Raw genomic sequence first — 18,850 nt, 5'->3', positions numbered from 1 at the left:
ACATAAAAGTGGTGCACACATCTTTAATCCCAACTTGCCAATGACAATGCCAGTTGGAGCCAGGAGAATACGGACAAGCTAGACTGGCCTTGGCAGCAGCAAGATAGCAGGGATTCTGCCTCAGAGAAGGTGGAGAGGACTGACCTTCCAAGATTGTCCTCTGACTTCCACAGTGCACTGTGGCACACGCATGCGTGCACACAGTCACTAGATGAGGCCTGGATTCTTATCCCACCTCCAGTTGTCAACATGCTTAACTTCTTGGGGTTTTTGTTGTTGTTTGTTTTTTCAAGGTAGGGTTTCACTCTAGCTGACCTGGAATTCACTGTGTAGTCTCAGGGTGGCCTTGAACTCACAGCAACCCTACCTCTGCCTCTCAAGTGCTGGGATTAAAAGCGTGAGCTGTCCTGCCCAGTCATGCTTAATTTCTCTAGAGCCCCTCAGTTTTCTCAACTGGAAAATGGTGACAGTCACAGTCTGTGAATTTCAGTAATGTGAAAAACAGACACAGGAGCCACGTGTGGTGGTGCACACCTTTAATCCCAGTACTTGGAGGCAGATGTAGGAGGATCACTGTGAATTTAAGGCCACCCTGAGACTACAGAGTGAGTTCCACGTCAGCCTGGGCTAGAGTGAGACCCTTCCTCGAAACACACACAAGACCCAGGAGGACTTCCCCAGCCGGATTGTCCAGCAGAAGTTCCTGGTAACTGACCTGAAGCATGAGAAATGCTTGGATACTGAGACTGGCATTGACAGCTCAGCTGCAGGAGCACACATCTAGCCCCACCGCATCTGGAGCAGTGCTGGATGAACAGCCACAGTGTTTGCCATTTTAAGAGGAAACAGTAAAAATGTGCCAAGCCCATAAGCCTTGTGACTTGCTCTTTGTTCCGTCATCCAGCCAGCTGGCTCACATTCTCGTTTTCTGAAACCACTTTGCGCTGTTATTCCACACACAAATCCTAACCCAGTCAGCATCTCGGTATCCATTTTGTCATCTGTTCCATGTAAGAACTCAAGCTTTGTCAATATAAAGTGTAAAACACATACACACACACACACCCCAATTCAAGCTAGAGGCAGAATTGTCTCTGGAGAGAGGCTTTTTGCAGAGGAATGCACAAAGATCAATGTGCCAAATTTGGCAAGTATACTGAAAACCTTTATGCCTCAAAAACTGGCTAATACTTTGCAGAGGTGTCATCTCCTGACCTTCATCTTTGGGAGTACAGGGGGAGGTAGCTGTCAAACTCTATACCGCATAGCCAAACCACAGCCAGGACACTACTGCCATGTAGCAAGCTGAACCCATGACTAAACCAAACACTGAAGGTGTTCACAGACACCAAACTCTTAAAACTTAGGATTAAGCAGTCCTGTCTATAGTGCTGCTTGAGATGGCTGTTATAACCCCTACCTGTCACATAAATTTTTTTTTGAAGGTAGGGTCTCACTCTAGCCCAGGGTGGCCTTGAACTCATGGCTATCCTACCCCGGCCCCCTGAGTGCTGGGATTAAAGGCGTGCACCACCACGCCTGACTGCCATGTCATTCTTGAACCTACTTGTATTTCTAGACATCAGGCCTAGGTGGGATTTGGCCCTCCATCACTTAACTGCGCTTTCCACAGACCAGTTCATCCTCCTTCATGCTGTCCAGTTAGGAGGAGGCTGGGGTGGAGCTGGTGTTTACATCTTTCCTGTCATTAAAAGCAGACTTCCTTTTCCTTGACAGTTCCCATTATAAACAATTCAGTGATTACATAACCTGTAGACTGTCACTGTTGACCCAAAGAGGGCATTTTCATCCTGGTCCTCCCGTGGCTTAGTGTCCAAGTTTATGTTCAAGGCAAAACAGCCCTAAACATCTTTCAAGAATATCAAACTTAATTTCTGGAGCCCAAGTGTTTTTACTAGCCACTGCCTTGTTTTTTATTTGTTTGATTTTGAGGTAATGTCTTGTTCTAGCCTAGGCTGGTCTAGAATTTATTATGTAGTCTCAGGGTGTCCTCAAACTCATAGTATCCTACCTCTGACCCCTCCCAAGTGCTGGGATTAAAAGTATGTGCCACCACACCCAGCCCCCCTTTTTTTCTAGCTCTTTTTTTTTTTTTTTTTCCAAGGTAGGGTCTCATTCTAGCCCAGGCTGACCTGGAACTCACTATGTAGTCTCAGAGTGGCTTTGAACCCCCGACGATCCTACCTACCTCTGCCCGCCCGAGTGCTGGGATTAAAGGCATGCGCCACCATGCCCGGCGCTAGCTTTTTTTAAATACCAACACTTTTAGGTGTATAATGAGTCTGAAAGGCTGGATTATCATCTATCTGCCTGCCTCTTTGGCTTTGAAGGACAGCATACTCCCTCAGAGTGGTGGTGTTGGCCTGGGGTTCATTCCTCTATGAGACAGTGTCCTTTCAGGAAGTGGCTGGAAAGTTCTCTGAACAGGAAATACTGAAACTTTGAATCTTCATACAAGGCACACATGAGCTGTGACCTCGGCAGGAAGGCTGGGGAGTGGCCACCATAAGACTGTACAACTGAGCCACACGCAGGCACTGAGAACAGAGCGTGTGTGTGCCCCGTGACTAGAGAATACAGTGAAGAGACGAGACGCGGGCTGCCTAGGATACTGTATGAGCACCCTCTATGGAAGTGTCTTTATTTGCATTTTAAGAGAGAACGTGAAAAATGCTGCAACAAGTTGACACAATGCTCAGTCCCTTTACAAGTGACTTCCTGGGGACAAAGTCGGACTTCAAGAAAGCAGAGCAATGGAATGCCAACACACAGAAGTTACCTAGGGTTCACCTTAGTGAGTAAACAACATGGCCCAGCTGCAGCCTCTCCCAAGAAGTGTCTTTGCTCATGGTAAATAGCAAGTAAACAAAATGCCAAGCTGTGTCTAAAACAAACGTAATGTTGCCGGTACTGGCCTTGTGTGCAGAGAAGGAATTTTGGTCAGACCATGACAAAAAGCCAGATAGCTAGAAGGAATTAAAAGCACAATTGTTTGTGTCCAGGAACATTTTACTGGCAATGCTAACTGCTTCATATGGACATTAACAGGAACAGTAGTTTCTCTTCCCATCCCAAAAGAAGCGCAACAGGAAACAGACACAAAACAGGAAGGTATTGTTTACCAGGTGACTTCAGTGCAGCCTGTGGGAATGAAGACATGGGCCAGAATAAGAGGTGCCCTCGGCTGTATTCCCCAGGGGTCGGTCTGTTATGCGATGGGTATTTACAGGAAGGTTAGACAAAATAGTTAGCTACTAAAGGTATCCAAAAAAGGCCTGAGAAAATCTGGTTAAAATGTATAACCTTGTATTGCTACTGATGGGAGTAGTCATTTTTACATCTTTTAAAAATAATAAAAACATTCTGTTAAAAAATATATTTATCCCGAAAGATGCTGATTTGAACTCTAAAAAGCAATATGGAATCATCATTTTTCCCTTTTGGACAAGGAGCCATTGTGCTCCATGTTAGCTCCCTTTCTGACTTCAACGCCATCCCTTCCTCTCACACGTGAAACCAGGCCATGCAGCTGGTTCTTCCTAGGCCTGTGGAGACCCTTCACGGAGCAGGCAGAGGACACACCTGGCTTGGGTTCTCCGCTCTTCCAGGAGTTTGGCCAGCTTGCCCACTTTGAGAGCCAGCCATAGATTCCCTAGTTGCTCCTCCAAGGACAGGGTTAGCTGCCTTTGATTTGGTCTGGAGGATCCTGCTCTCAAAGGAACTGCCTTTACAGATTCAAATCAGATCCCTCAAGATGTAGAGTGAGGTGGTTTGAAACTACTAGTAATTTTTAAGGCTAAGGCAACATCCCTGGTCATTTGTATATCTTAATTTGATGCAGTCAACCATAATCTAAAATAAAGCCTCTTAACTTTGCCTGGGGATGAAAGGAATGGAATAAGGTGGAGATAGGGGAGGAATAATGACTTATGTCCTAAGGAACCTTATAGAAAGGTGAAGACAGAGAGTAGATCGGCACACCCCGTTTCTTTGGTGAACAGGAAGGAAGGTCTCAAGTTCTCCTAACCGCTCGACAAAGGCTGCTGCTGCTCTCATGGAGAAGAGCACCTGACTCTGCAGTCATCGTCATCCCTTCCAGATAGCAAGTGTCTACAGACCTGCAGGGATTGGCGCTTCTGTTCAAAGCTGGTAGTAAAGTGACCTGCAAGCCAATACAGCTAATGGAAAGTGACGGTGCTCTCCTCCCTCAGCCTGGAGATGGGACCTGCCAATTCCCCACCTCTCCACTCTGGGGAGCACCTTGGATGGGCCCAGGAGTCCCTGATCCTGCACCTTTGTGTAAGGAAGGGACAGCTGCCGTCTGTCTGCACGAAGTGTGGGCCTTCAGTCCTGGGGCCTTGGTTGACTCAGCAAATGTGCGCAGCCCAGAGCCTCTGCTTTGTGCAGCCCGTGACAGAAGTCTACTTCTCAGTGAGTGACAGCCGTAAGACTTGCTGGAGTTCGGCCTCCTCCTCCTGGAGCCGGAGTTCCTGCTCTGCCAGCTCTTTGGCAGACAGCGCCATGGCCAGCTGCAGGTCACTATCAAATCGGCTTGACTCACTGAGGGCACCCGGGCATGGGACTTCCATGCTGCTGAGAAGGCTCTCCTGGATGGCCCTGGTTGGAAAATGGAAAACAGTCATTACCATCACCATTGTGGCAGTGGAAGTAACTGCACTCCTGGTTTACCAAGTGCACACAGTGACAGGCACTCAGATGCACAATGCCATTTAACTGGTGGGGGTGAAGGTGCTGTGTACAAGTGAGAAATTTGATGCCCAAGATCGCCCTGCTACCAAATGATAGTGTCGTGGACTTCAGTGGGTTTTAAGCAAAGCCAGGATTCATGATCTACAGCTCTCACACATGCCTACGTATGCACAAGAAAAAGAACAAGCTGTTGCAATTTTCCCTTACAGGGGGCTTCTGGGCTGGAGAAATGGCTCAGCGGTTAAGGTGCTTGCCTGAAAAGCCTAAGGACCCGGCTTCGATTGCCCAGTACACATAAGCCAGATGCACAAGGTGGCACATGTGTGTGGAGTTTGTTTGCAGTGGCCAGAGGCCCTGGCTTGCCCATTCATTCCATCTCCTCCCTCTCTCTCAAATAAATAAAAATTATTAAAAAAAAAAAAACCTTTCCAATCTAGAGCCTGTGCCCACCTATTTATAGATTTAGTAGATAAACTAATGAAGAAACATTTACTCAGAGCTTTTTTGTTAACAGCCCTGACCAGCACTTCTGTTGCCCGTCCCCAGAAATGCTGATCATGAGTTTAGAGTGGTTGGTTTAATGAGTAGCTGCTGTAAGAAGCAGCTGGAGAGCTAACATTGAAATCCCTTGCCAAGTACCAAACCACACATCTGCTTGTGCTTGTGTTTTAAGGGTCTCTGTCATCCCCGCTTTAAAAAGAACCATATCACCAAAAGTCATGTAAGTCACCTCTCATACTGGGCATCATAGCTGTGTGTTGGGCTGATTCCACCATTTGAAGCTGGTCCCGAAAGTTCCTGACAAAAACAAACGATGGGTATGAATATCTTGTAGAAGAATTAATTGCCACAACGACAATGAAAACAGTAAGGACAAAATTTAAAATAGTGACATGCCTATTATTGGTAGTGTTGTGTGAATACTAACAGCAACAGGGATTACCTCAAAGATGACACCTAGATGAGAGGGCATGTATTTCACTTCTACATGGTACAGGGTATTAGACACCACCATCTCCCACTGCACATAGTACAATCTATTAAAAACAGCGAACCTTGGGAGAGTCTTAAATGACCAAAGCAGAGAAATTTTAAAAGCATGGTTAGGAGATAATTTTGTTTGTCCCCTTGAACTCTGGCTATTCCCCTCGTCAGAACACATGGTTAGCCAGGCATAGACACATACTGAGAAGCAGAGCTAAACTCATGCACATAGGGAAAGGAAATGTGTAGTGGCTGCCAGTGTGTCCAGGGGCTGGATCTCTCCAGCAGCTTTGGAGAGCTGAATGGGTCTGGAATGGAGTGGCCCATGATGGGGGCAGAAGGCATGAAGGAAATGGACTGGGGCCAGTCAAGCTCTGGCGTAAATGAGCAAGGGTGCTGAATGTGGGCACTGCTGTCACAGCGAGTGGCTCCAGTGGACAAGGGCCTCCTGGAAAAGCAGTGTGTGGCAAGAAGAAACTGATAACTAACCAAATGGACAGCAAGAACCCAGGGCAGGCCAGAAGATGAGAAAGCAAACCGGGCCGTTCAGTCGAGCTCGGAGCCACAGGAGGGAGAGGAGAGGACAGACGGAGGGGTGGGGTGAGGAGGGCCTTGAGCTTCACACTGTCACCAACAGGTGAGGTCTGGAGGAACAGCCCATCAGGCATGAAAAGGTGACTATCACCCAGGTTCGTTCTGTCCTTAGCTCTACTTTTTGCTGGAGATGCAGACAGCATAAGGACGTGCTACCTCTTAACATGAAAAAACTGAACATTTGTTCCAACAAATGTACCTGGCTCCTGCTAGACTCCAGCAGGCTCTGCTGGATGGCGAACTGCATTATCTCGTAGTCTTCGTCTTGTAGATGCATATTGCGACCGTTGTCCTGAATGTGGTAAGATTCGGGAATCTCAAACACAGACTGATCAACCTCGAAGTCTGTGACCTGGGAAGCTAAAAGCACAAAGGCAAGTAATGTCAAATGTCTGAGTTCAGTTTGACAGATTTTAACTATAACTTCATTTTATTTGTTGGTTTATTTTTATTTACTTTCGATTTTTCGAGGTAGGGTCTCACACTAGCTCAGTCTGACCTGGAATTCACTATGTAGTCTCAGGGTGGCCTTGAACTCATGATCATCCTACCTCTGCCTCCCGAGTGCTGGGATTAAAGGTGTGCGCCACTATGCCCGGCTTGTTGGTTCATTTTTTTTTTTTTTTTGACAGAGTCTGTGTAGCTTAAGCAGGCCTCAACTTCATAATCTTGGCTCAGATCTGAGTGCTGAAATTATACACATAAGTCACTATGCCCACCCTATACACCAGCTTTTAACTTTTAATTTTTTGAGTAGGGTCTCACTCTAGCCCAGGCTGACCTGGCATTCACTACGTAGCCTCAGAGTAGCCTCAAACTCATTGTAATCCTCCTACCTCTGCCTCCCAGGTGCTGGGATTAAGGGTGTGTGCCACCACGCCCAGCCCAATTTTTAATTTTTAACATTTATTTATTATCATCATCATCATTATTACTTTGGTTTTTCAAGGTAAGGTCTTGCTCTAGCCCACGCAGACCTGGATTTCACTCTGTGCTCTCAGAGTGGCCTCAAACTCATGGAGCTCCTCCTAACTCAGCCTCCCAAGTACTGAGATTAAAGGTGTGAAAGGTGTGAGCCACCATGCCTGGCTATCATTAATTTAAAAACATTTATTTTTAAGTTTTTACTTATTTGAGAGATAGAGGCGGTGGGATAAATGTTCCAGGGCCCCTTGCCACAGCCAACCCCAGAAGCATGTGCCCCGTTGTGCATCGGCTTTACATGGGTCCTGGGGAATAGAACTCTGATCATCAGGCACTGCAGATAAGTGCCTTAACCACTGAGCAATCGCTCCAGCCCAATATATTTTAAATTTAAGCAAATGTAAAGTGATAGGAACCAAAGAGCTGAGCTTCAGCTCAGTGGTAGAGTACTTATGATTGCCTACATTGTGCTAGGTTCTAGTTTCAATCCCCACTAGTGCCCCACCAAAAAAAAAGTTAAAAAAAGAAGCAATGATGAAAATGGTAATAAGCACTTGCTATTGAGAGACTTTAAAGAATAATTACAATAGCAAAAAGTATCAAAGTACAGTTTTTCTTTGTGCCTTAATTTTTCTTGATAAAATTAATTCATAGTCATAAAAAATAGAGACTATAAAATAAGAAGGGAAGATCAGGGTTAGAAAGATGGCTCAATGGCTAAAGGCACTTGCTTATAAAGCTTGACTTAATTCTCCAGTACCTATGTAAAGCCAGATGTACAAAATGATACATGAATCTGGAATCTGTTTACAGGGACAGGGAGCCCTGATGTGCCCATTCTTATTCTATCAAATTTTTAAATTAAGAAAAAGTGAAGATCACCCTCATCAATTCTGTTCCCAAATACCAGAAGCAGCCAGGGTGGGATGGGGGTGTAGCCCAGTGCAGAGTGCTTCCCTAGCATGTGCAAGGCTGTTCAAGTCCAAACACTGACATGGGGCCAACGGCTCACTTGTGTATCCTCTGAGGGTTCTGATGTATCTATGTCTTGTGTGTGTGTGTGTGTGTGTGTGTGTGTGTGTGTGTGTGTGTGCGCGCGCGCGCGCGCGCACGCATAAACACAGTTGCATCAATGTGTTTTATTTTTGTTATAAAATATGATAAATGGGCTGGAGAGATGGCTTAGTGGTTAGGGTGCTTGCCTGCAAAGCCTAAGGACTCAGGTTTGACTCTCCAGGTCCTACTTAAGCCAGACACACAGTGACACAAGTGTGCAAGGCCACACATACACACAAGGGGGCATCATTTCTGGAGTTCTATTGCAGTGGATGGAGGCCCTGGTGGGCCAATTCTCTCACTGTCTTGCCAAAAAAAAAAAAAAAGGTGTACAAAGATCAATTATATTGTATTTCTACATAGTAATCTGGAAAATTAAAAAAGAAACACATTTATAATTCATCCAAAAAATAGGAACTGGACTAATGGTGAAGGAACATGAGGAAACCTGAAGCTTCTAATCTGTCTAGATTGTGGCTGTAGTACAAATATCACACATGAGTCCAAATATACTGAGTTGTCACTTAAAATGGGAGCATTTGATTGCATATACTAAGTAGGGCTGATTTCTAAGAACAGGGTAATGTAACACAAGTGAGGTCACATGCATGTAATGAGTTTGATAGGAAGTATCCTCCAAAAAGCTCATGTGCTTAGTTGACAATTGAAGAGCTTTTGGGAAGTGACTGGGTCAGTAGAGCTCTGATCTGATCAACAGATTCATCTGATGATGGATTCACACTTTGATAGCATTACTGGGAGGGTAGACACTTTCAGATCAGTTGGAAGAAGTAGGTCACTGGGGTCATAAGAGCTTCTTGGGCTTCTCTGCCTCTCTCTGCTTTCTTGCTGCCATAGGTTGAGCACTTCTGTCCACTATATCCTTCCACTGTGGCATCTGGCCTCACCCAGGCCCAGAGCAAGAGAATGAGCTGACCAGCTGAGCATGGACTGAAACAACAAATCTTTCTTCCTTTTCACTTGTTTCTCTCAAGTATCTTCACAATGATGAAAACTAATACAATATCTCACAAGTTGTTTTTTCACTGGATGTAAACTAAATCTAAAATTCCTCTTATCCAACATAAGCCAACTTCGTAAGATACACCAATTTCAAAATGGCTTGTATAATGACTGAATATATGAACTTTTCTATATTTACCTGTATCAGCCTGGATCCCTTCCACATTCTGACTCTCTTCAGCAGTGCTACAGCCATTAACATTTCCAAATGTAATCCGTGCATTTAAGACGTGAAATAAAGGAATTTCTAATAAAATAAAAGGTTTTATATATCAACTTTAGAGAGAATAGCCATCATTTACTGAGTATGATTTAATGTCATCCTTACAACAGGAACTGAAATTCTGACTCATTTAAGCATGTTCTCCAAGACGACAATGATTCAGTGATGAAGCCAAGAGTCAAGTGTCATGAAGAATACACATTCATCCAGTCTTCATAGCACTATGTTACCACACAGAGCAGTATGTACACACTAGTTCAGGCCCCAAATAGCTTTGTGTGCCATGATCAAATCTCAAGTTTCACTTAAGATTTTAAAAAAACTTAAAATTCTATTTCCAAATCCAAAAAAGTCATGTTTTTATATCTTTTTACACATGAGCACCAACTGAAAATAGAACTAATAACTAGATATCTCCTAATTTTGATGTACAAAATGAACCAAATATCATGACATTTCTTTAAATCAAGCCAGAGAATAATTCTGACCTCCTCCTTTTATTATACGTGACTAGCCCTTAAAAATGCTCTGATTCGGGCTGGAGAGATGGCTTAGCAGGTAAGGCACTTGCCTGCAAAACCAAAGGACCTCGGTTTGATTCCCCAGGACCCACATAAGCCAGATGCACAAGGTGGCACATGTTCGTTTGCAGTGGCTGGAGGCCTGACACACCCATTCTTTCTCTCTCAAATAAATAAATTTTTAAAAAAAGCTCTGATTCCATGGAGCACGGTCACAGTCTGTCACTTTAAAAAATGATACAACCTACAGAGCTCCTGAATTCTATTTATCTGTACCTATTTTGACAGGGAATCCAGGTGGGAACTCCAGTTTGATGAAATCTCTCAATCTTGCAAAATGAGCACTTGTCCGAGCCATGAGGTCAATGATGGGAATGACCTGCTCCACGAGCGAGAGAGGAAAGTCTTCACACATCCACAGTGTTGCTTTGAACCTGCAGCATTGGACAGAAGAAGAGGCTGAGGCCATCTCCACTGGGTGGGGAAAATGGATCACTACTCTGCAGCAGGCTGCATTCACCAGGCTCCTCCTTCCCACAGGCTGCCTCGTCCATCACCCATCGACTCCTAACCCAGATCCCTCAGCAATGACACAATGGGGGAAACAGCCTGCATCAGCCTCTCCCCGCGTCAGCCTTGACAGCAAGCACGGAAGAAACTGATAGCTGACGGAAACTATTTCACTGACTGACATCTCTTGGGGTAAAAAAGATACAAAGGAAGAATTCTTTTATCTCATCTACCTTCTGCTTGGAAAAGGCTAATTGGGGCTGGGAAGACATCTTATGGTTAAAGGAGCTTACACACAGAGGCTGCTGGCCCAGTACCCATGCATCTGGTGTTCATTTGTAGTGACCAGAGGCCGTGGTACACATGTGCATGTGCACACACACACATGCAAATAAATATTTTTTAAGCCAAGTGTGGTAGTGCACGCCTTTAATCCCAGCACTCGGGAGCCAAAGGTAGGAGGATCGCCATGAGTTCGAGGCCAGTCTGAGACTCCATAGTGAATTCCAGGTCTGGGCTAGAGTGAGACCCTACCTTGAAAAACAAAACAAAAAACAAAAAGAAAGAAAGAAAATAAGTAACGGCTGAATTTTACTCTTACTTTTGTGTTCTAATTGTCAGCTCTTTCGGCCTTCCAATGTCCCTGTCTTTCAGGTCAAAGTCTTCATCGAAGTACTCATCAGGCGTGATGGCCGTGGGGTTGTTTGCAGTGGCACACTCTGTGGTGAGGTCCTATTGAGCCCAAACTCAGGAGAATCAGAAGTGTCCAGTGGTACTTACAGGTAGAAGTTTTCGGCACTGTCTCTCAGGGGTCCTGCTAACCAGCCATGGAGCAGGAGGCTCTACTCAACTGTATATATATATATTTTTTGGTTTTTCGAGATAGGGTCTCACTCTGGTCCAGGCTGACTTGGAATTAACTCTGTCATCTCAGGGTGGCCTTGTGCTCATGGTGATCCTCCTACCTCTGCCTCCCGAGTGCTGGGATTAAAGGCGTGCGCCACCACGCCCGGCTACTCAACTGTTAATTAAGTTACTATGTGGAACTAATTACTCTAAGAAGGTAAGAAGGTATTGCCAAACCATACAGCAATTCTCATGAATTTTCCTATGTAAAAATATACACCTGGTGTCCCTCACATTTTTATCTCTTGGTTATAGAAAAGAAGACAGAAGGTGTGAAAGTGAGATTTGGGAGACCATGAAAAGTTCATTTTTTTGACCCTCAATGACATCGACTGTACCAACAGCATATGGTATCATATCTGGTGATCAAGTACAAAAATGAATGCTAAGGTGCTCTGTTACAATATAAAGTCTTGAATCTCAATTTTAAGTGTCAGGATTAAGCAGAGGCCCATTGGTAAGATGGCTAAGAGAGAACACTCCATTCTGTGATCACACTCGTCCTCCAAAATATTTATTTTCAAAGACTTATTGAATTCTCTTCCATAAGAATGTCCTTGAGGGCTGGAGAGATGGCTTAGCAGTTAAGCGCTTGCCTGTGAAGCCTAAGGACCCTGGTTTGAGGCTCGATTCCCCAGGACCCATGTTAGCCAGATGCACAAGGGGGCATACGCATCTGGAGTTCGTTTGCAGTGGCTGGTAGTCCTGGCGTGTCCATTCTCTCTCTCTCTGCCCTTTCTGTCTGTTGCACTCAAATAAATAAAATTTTTTTTAAAAAAAGAATGTCCTTGACCTCTGTTATCAGAGTGGCCTCCTGGGACCCAATAAACACCATCACACACACAAACTGATTCTCTTCACTAAGCTACACCAAATGCCCACACCTCCAACTTACCCCTTGAGCACCAAACTGGTGTTCCACAGTTCCCAGCAGAGACTCCAGTGGATTCCTGTCCGCTATGGGCAGGGGTGGGGAGAATAACAGAAAAAGTTCCTCATTATATTCTAATGTTTCTGATCCAAGCTACCTGCATTAGGAATTCCATTTGTAGGCAGGTTGATAAAATGACCCACAAAATCAAGTTTATCCTTTATAGTATTAAACCATTATTTTGTGCAGTTAACATATGCTTTAATAAGAAAAAAGAGGATGCTGGGTGTGGTGGTGCATGGCTTTAATCCCAGCACTTGGGAGGCAGAGGTAGGAGGATTGCTGTTGAGTTTGAGGCCACTCTGAGACTACATAGTGAATTCCAGGTCAGCATGGGCTAGAGTGAGACCTTACCTTGTTAAAAAAAAAAAAAAAAAAAAAAAAGAGGGCTGGAGAAATGGCTTAGCAGTTAAGGTACTTGGCTGCAAAGCTAAAGGACCCAGGTTTGATTCCCCAGTACCCACGTAAAGCCAGATGCACTAGGTGGTGCATGCATCTGGAGTTTGTTTGCAGTGGTTAGAGGACCTGACACATCCATTCTCTCTCTCTCTGCACCCCACCTCTCTCGCAAATAGAATATATATATATATATATATATATACACACACACACACACACACACACACACACACATATATATTTTTTAATTTAAAAAAAGAATTCAAGTGGAATAGTGGGAAAAGTGTGGTCTTCGGAGTAAGCCAGATGTGGCTTCCAATCCTACCTTGACCACTCACTACTATGTGTCCTTGACTGTCAGGCTGGACCAAAAGGCAGTGGAGTTGGTAGTTAGCAATAAACCACATACATCATTTTAAACATTTGCATGTAATCCATCTAATCCTCTCAATAACTCCTTAAGAAAGGCCCAGTACCACCTGACTTCACTGCAGAAGAAACTGAGGTCAAGGATGTAAGTACACAAGGCCATAGAGCTGACAGCTAGGACATGGCAACCACACATTGACAGTGATCTGCTCAGAACCCAAGTTCATGCCAATCTCTCATCACAATAGTATCATCGGCTCACACTTCAGGATAGCCATAGAACTCTCCAGTGTCCTCATCTCTTCATGGACTTGGCTAAATCTAACAACTGTTTGCCATGACACATAAACAAGCCCTCATGAATGGCTTTAATTACAACGAAACAACTGTAAGAAACACTCCAGGCATGAGCCAAATGAGGGAAATTGGTACTAAGAGAGGTTAGGGTTAGCATTAACATGTCCAAACACATTAGCCTCAAACTTAACAGAGCCCTCAAATGTTCTCTCTATACTAAAAACAAATAAATAAAAGAAGGTGGTCATTACCTTTATATCTCTTTTTTTCCTCCTCGGTCAGATGTTCTGTGCGTATTTTGGTTATCACATTCACATTGTTTACTGTGTAAACCTTGAGAGATGTGTGCAAAAGAGAACCGTGACGCCAGGAATCAAAACTCATAAAAATAAGCACAGCAAGAGCAAGAATGCAAAAGCCATAAAAAGAAAAACATCCCGCAGAATCAATATGAGAAACAGTTAACAACAGGACCCTTTCGAGAAAGCACACACGCTGTCGGTAGCGGTGCTCCGGCAGGAGTGGACGATGACAGCTTTGCATCTTCCGACCTGCCTGTCTCCTTGTCAGTCAGCCTCAAGCTAGTGCTCTGAAATCAGGTTTCCCACGGGGCTGCTGCGCCCAGCCTATCTCCCACGTTTCTACTAGCTGAGGTGTTCTGACAGTACTGACTTAGGCAGCTACTGGGCAGAAGGAAGGAATGAACACAGGTTCTCGAGACCTGGGAGATTCAAAGAAAACTAGCAAGTCACTAGTGAAGAGTCACTCTGCCAGCTCACCCTCCCCCCAAAGCCAGAGGAAACGCTGGGCTGACTGAGGTGGTCTGGAAAATCAACTCTGTGGAAAGTTAGCCATATGCTGAAAGCACAGGGAACACCCTCAGCATGACAGTGACTGCTTCTAGATGCACCCTGCTGAGTGTGATGGAGCTTTCGGGGCTCGCTCGGGGCCACCACAGGACTCAGGCACCAGCTCCATCCCGACAGGCCATCACTCTCCCCTCACCCGAGACAAGGAAAGGCCAGCCGACCGCTTGTCAACTGACAAGATGACTCAGCAGTCACCTCTACTACTACAAAATTAAAAGCCATCCGATTTCATGTAAACAGGCCCGTTGAGCCTACTAGTCATTGTGAGGCTGATTTTTAAAACTTACAGAAGCAGCTAACAGATAAGTAACAGCATAAATAATAACGATTCATCAAAACTACTATGCAACATGCTTTAAAAAATCACTCAGATTATGTAAAAAAGATCAAGTTAAATCTAATCTCATTCTTTATCAAGAATTAAAAGAAAAGTTTATTCTTCCCACTGGAACAGCTGGGATCTATAATTTGTTTTCCTAAAACACTATCTCTTTGGCATAGCTACAGACCTCCTTAGGACATGCTAGTCCATTTTCTGCAAGTGAAATAAGATAAAATAAAATATCCCAGTAAGAAACACATTAGACAGAACTTATTCCCCAGGGACCTTCATGGTACAGATGCATGAAAAGAATCTGAACAGACTCCTCATTTGCATAGAAGCTAAATAGCTATATTAAATCTTATTTTAAGAGTTTCCTTTTACCTTTGCTTCGTAACCATTAACAACTTCTGCTTTATCTGTCCTCCAGCCCCAGAATCCGGATTTAGTTCTGATAAAAAGTGAACACCACAAATTTCTACATGTACAATATGCCATTCAAATCATCCCTGCAGCCTGTAGCTTTTCCCCAGCCGAAGTCAGTGAAGGACACTTGAAAATCATGGCCCTGCTATCCACAAATGGATGCTATCAATGACAGATGGTTTACCCCCCACCCCACCTCCCACAGCTATTAATCAATTTGCCTCACTCCAGGCATACAAAGCCTCCAGTCCTGGCTTCTTTACAAGAACTGCCAGCATAGGGGACAAAGTGGTGACAGTTATTGGCCAGCAGTCCTGGAGAAGTGAGTAAGGGTGGTCAGTGTCCAAGGTCTTGCCACTAGAAGATATCTGGGTTTGAGCGTTTATCTGGGTCTTTTTTTGTTTTTTAAGACAGGGTCTCATGTAGCTCAGACTGACCTTGGCTTCTGATCCTCCTACCTCCACCTCCAGGCTGGACTTGCAGGCTACCATGCTTGGTTTTATATGGTGCTGGGAACTGAATTCAGGGCTTCATGCATGGTAGGCCAACACTTTGTCACCTGAACTATGTCCTCAGCCTTATCTGGGTTATCTTAAACTATGGGCACGGACATGAGAGGCTTGATCTCCACAAGCAGCCGCATCTCATCCAGGAATTCCTAGAACAATGAATGAAGCGCAGAGCATCCTGTTTCTCAGAAGTGTACAGGGCAGGAATCACTCTGGTGAGCTGCTAAGAGAAGCCAATGAAGCCTGCAAAATGGCTGGAGAACCACGTTTTGTCAGGTCTAGTGCAGCAGGGGGAGGGGATGTGAAAATGGCTTTTCAGTCCAGCTGGTGATTCCAGTTTATGGGACTGCTTTTAAGGTAGCTCAGGTCTCTTAACAGCTGCTGCAATACTGGTTGTGTGCCCAGAAATCCAGTTAGTTATTCCACTCATCTCTACATATTCTTGGAGGGGAAAAAAAATGTGTTCAGGAACCAAGATCAGCCAAGATGTTCTAATTCTAATCTATCTTTCTTACTTTGTTTTGTTTTTAAGTCAGGGACTTACTATGTAGCCCAAACTGGCCTTGAACTTGCCCCAGCCTCCTGGGCTCTAGAATTACAGGCGTGTGTCGCTATCACTACCTGCTCAGATTGTTTTTCAAGCAGCCTGATGTGGGTGGTGGTCCACATAGAGGGGAGCCCTGCCCAGCCCTGCCCTTTGTCTAAGACATCACATCCTAGCTCTTACTTGGTACTGTGTGGCCCAAAGCCTGCCTTTTCCTCCAATCCAGGTAGTGGGACATGATGCAGGAAGCTCGGGAAATGGCAGCAAGTTAGCCAAGTCACAAAAACCAAATGTGGTTTTAAACTTTTATGCTTTATAGGTTCCTTTCCTTCAAATGGGATTTGGTAAATCAAATTAGTCTAGGTGGCTTAATGAATTTTATGTGCATGTTTTAGTCCGCCGCGGAAGGGGGGCCCAGGGCGTTCCTTTTCCTCTTATCTACTACATGATCCACACGAGGAAATGGGAACCCGAAAGGGATTACTCCACATGTAAGCTACCTCCAGTTTACACTGCAGAAACAGGAGCTAGGGACCACACCTGGCCAACAAGCCACAGCCCTCAACCATCCGTAACTACAAATTGAAATGTTCCTTTTAGTGACCTCATTCATGCCTCAGTCCCTTCTCTTTGAATAAATCACTGAGAAATGTTCGTGTAGGGCACGGAGCCCTCTGAGGGACTGAGGGGTGGCTCCATTCATCCTCCATGCATGCTGAGAAGGCAGCCCCACCTAGCTCCAAGCTGTCTGCATTGGCTCTGCCACATCCTCGCTTCCACTGCCCTTTGCAGTTCCCCTCCGACAGCAGTGCATTAGGAAGCTATAAAACCCAGAGGCAAAGGACTCCCTGCCCCTCAGTTAGCTCCGTGGCACAGGTATCCCGTGAAGACAGAGCACCCACCTTCCACTTTAGACAAACCCACCATGGCACTTAGCAGGCATTGTGTCTTGGTGGTTGCTACACAATTAGGAGAAAAGCTCTGAAGTGGTAGAGAATGCTTTTCTTTTCTTTTTCTTTTTTTTTTGTTTTGTTTTGTTTTTTGAGGTAGGGTCTCACTCTAGCCCAGGCTGACCTGGAATTCACTATGTACTCTGAGAGTGGCCTTGAACTCATGGCAATCCTACCTCTTCCTCTCGAGTGCTGGGATTAAAGGCATGCGCCACTACGCCCAGCGAGAATGCTTTTCTTGACATGGGCATAGCATACCTTTCAGAGAAGAGTAAAATCCTGAATACAACCAGTATATACTGCTAGCCAAAACCTCATTAGGGAAAGGTAGTAATTTGTGAACATCAAGATTCTAGTAACAGATTCCAGCAAAAAGTCAAACATAACTATCATAAAGTGGGACAGTCACAATCAAACACACCTCAAGTCAGAAACAGTTGCACAACAGCTCACACTTAAATGTCTGCTTGGTGCATGATGAACTCATTAATCACACCTCTAATTACAAGCATCATACAAAACAAAAGCACCTATCTTCCAGAGACTCACTTAACAGCCCACTGCCAGCTTCAAGAGTCAAGTCTTGACCCCACAAACACGTGCTGCGCCTCCATCCCCAGCACACATGGAACACGCTGTCATTTCCCATTTGTGCTCAGTGGGAGAAAGCCAGTAACTGCCACTCTCCCTTTTTAAGTTATATGTAATGACAAATAATGCCTCTTAACCCTGATGATGAGCTACAAGGGGAATAATCTCTCTTCTCATGGCATTTCAGAGTATCAGACTTCAGAGATTTCATCTCAAAATTCACTTGTTTTTTTTTTCTTTAAGCTAAGGAAACAGGAAACTGGGGAGGTTAGGCCACTTTCCCAAAGCCACTGTAGTTAATGAGTAGCCCTGGGAATGGCAGTCTTTCCTGCTCTCATCTTGCCAATGGGCTTTGGCAACAAGAGCAGCCTCCTCTTCTGGAATTACAAGAGTGCTGAAGGTGCCTTCCCTGCCCGTAGAGCCAGGCACAACTGAGGGCTGAAGGGAACTGTCTAAGACCCTTCCAGGTAAAGCCACAGGCAATCCCAAAATCTCACTCTCCCTCAGGGACAGTAACTCTCAAGTGGCAAGGCTGGTATGAGAAGGCAAGTGAGAGGACTTCCCTGGTTCCAGGATGCCACTGCTCCTGCCAGAGCAGAAGCAGCCCCTGGACATGACACGGGCTACACATTCTGGCTTTTCTTTACTGCACAGCTTGACTTAAATTAGAAGAAAAGGACACTTATTTTAAAAGTTTTAAGTTTGACTAAACATCTCTTTTTTTTTTTTTTTTTTTTACTAATTTTGTATTGGAAACAAGGAAATAAAATTTAGAAGCCAGTTATCATATTCAAGGAGAGAAGAGTGCCTAAATCTAGGAACAGTATCCACATGAGCTTGGTTTGGTGACACTGATTCAACCTACAGAGCTGGATGTGACATCCTAGACAAACACTAGGGCTCTCTGGACTCCCTCACTCCAGTTTCTTCCATGGTAGAGACATGTGACAGTTTCTTCAAGTGTATTCACAAAGCAATCTGGGGAACTTTCCTCTCGGGATCTGGAACAGAGCTCTTCAGACTACTGCTCTGAATACAGGGCCTCACAGGTGGAAAAAGAACTATATTATACTGTATAGTAAATATAAATTTGACTAATTTTACTACAACTGAATTCAATTCTAGTCAATTCTAGCTTCTAGAAACAAAGTTCTGTAGTTTGGGGATGAGG

The 18,850-nt window shown here is 44.7% G+C and overlaps 1 protein-coding gene across 1 annotated transcript in view; it reads right to left on the bottom strand.

The window, feature by feature from the left end:
* Positions 1-2,630: 2,630 nt before the first annotated feature.
* Ankrd13a (ankyrin repeat domain 13A) overlaps positions 2,631-18,850 on the bottom strand; it is a 45,296-nt gene continuing 29,076 nt past the window's right edge. Inside the window, exons 7-15 of the mRNA XM_045132777.1 lie at positions 15,044-15,110; positions 13,720-13,801; positions 12,368-12,429; positions 11,168-11,298; positions 10,333-10,490; positions 9,452-9,559; positions 6,509-6,669; positions 5,462-5,529; positions 2,631-4,638 (exon numbers count right to left, since the gene is read on the bottom strand). Coding sequence (XP_044988712.1) covers positions 4,443-4,638; positions 5,462-5,529; positions 6,509-6,669; positions 9,452-9,559; positions 10,333-10,490; positions 11,168-11,298; positions 12,368-12,429; positions 13,720-13,801; positions 15,044-15,110 — 1,033 coding nt within the window. The 3' untranslated portion in view covers positions 2,631-4,442. The remainder of the gene's footprint in view (positions 4,639-5,461; positions 5,530-6,508; positions 6,670-9,451; positions 9,560-10,332; positions 10,491-11,167; positions 11,299-12,367; positions 12,430-13,719; positions 13,802-15,043; positions 15,111-18,850) is intronic.

The sequence above is a fragment of the Jaculus jaculus genome, chromosome 13 (assembly GCF_020740685.1).
Source record: "Jaculus jaculus isolate mJacJac1 chromosome 13, mJacJac1.mat.Y.cur, whole genome shotgun sequence".
NCBI classification, from domain to species: Eukaryota; Metazoa; Chordata; class Mammalia; order Rodentia; family Dipodidae; genus Jaculus; species Jaculus jaculus.
Note: the sequence above shows the minus strand (reverse complement) of the source record. Positions and strands in the feature narration are given on the sequence as shown.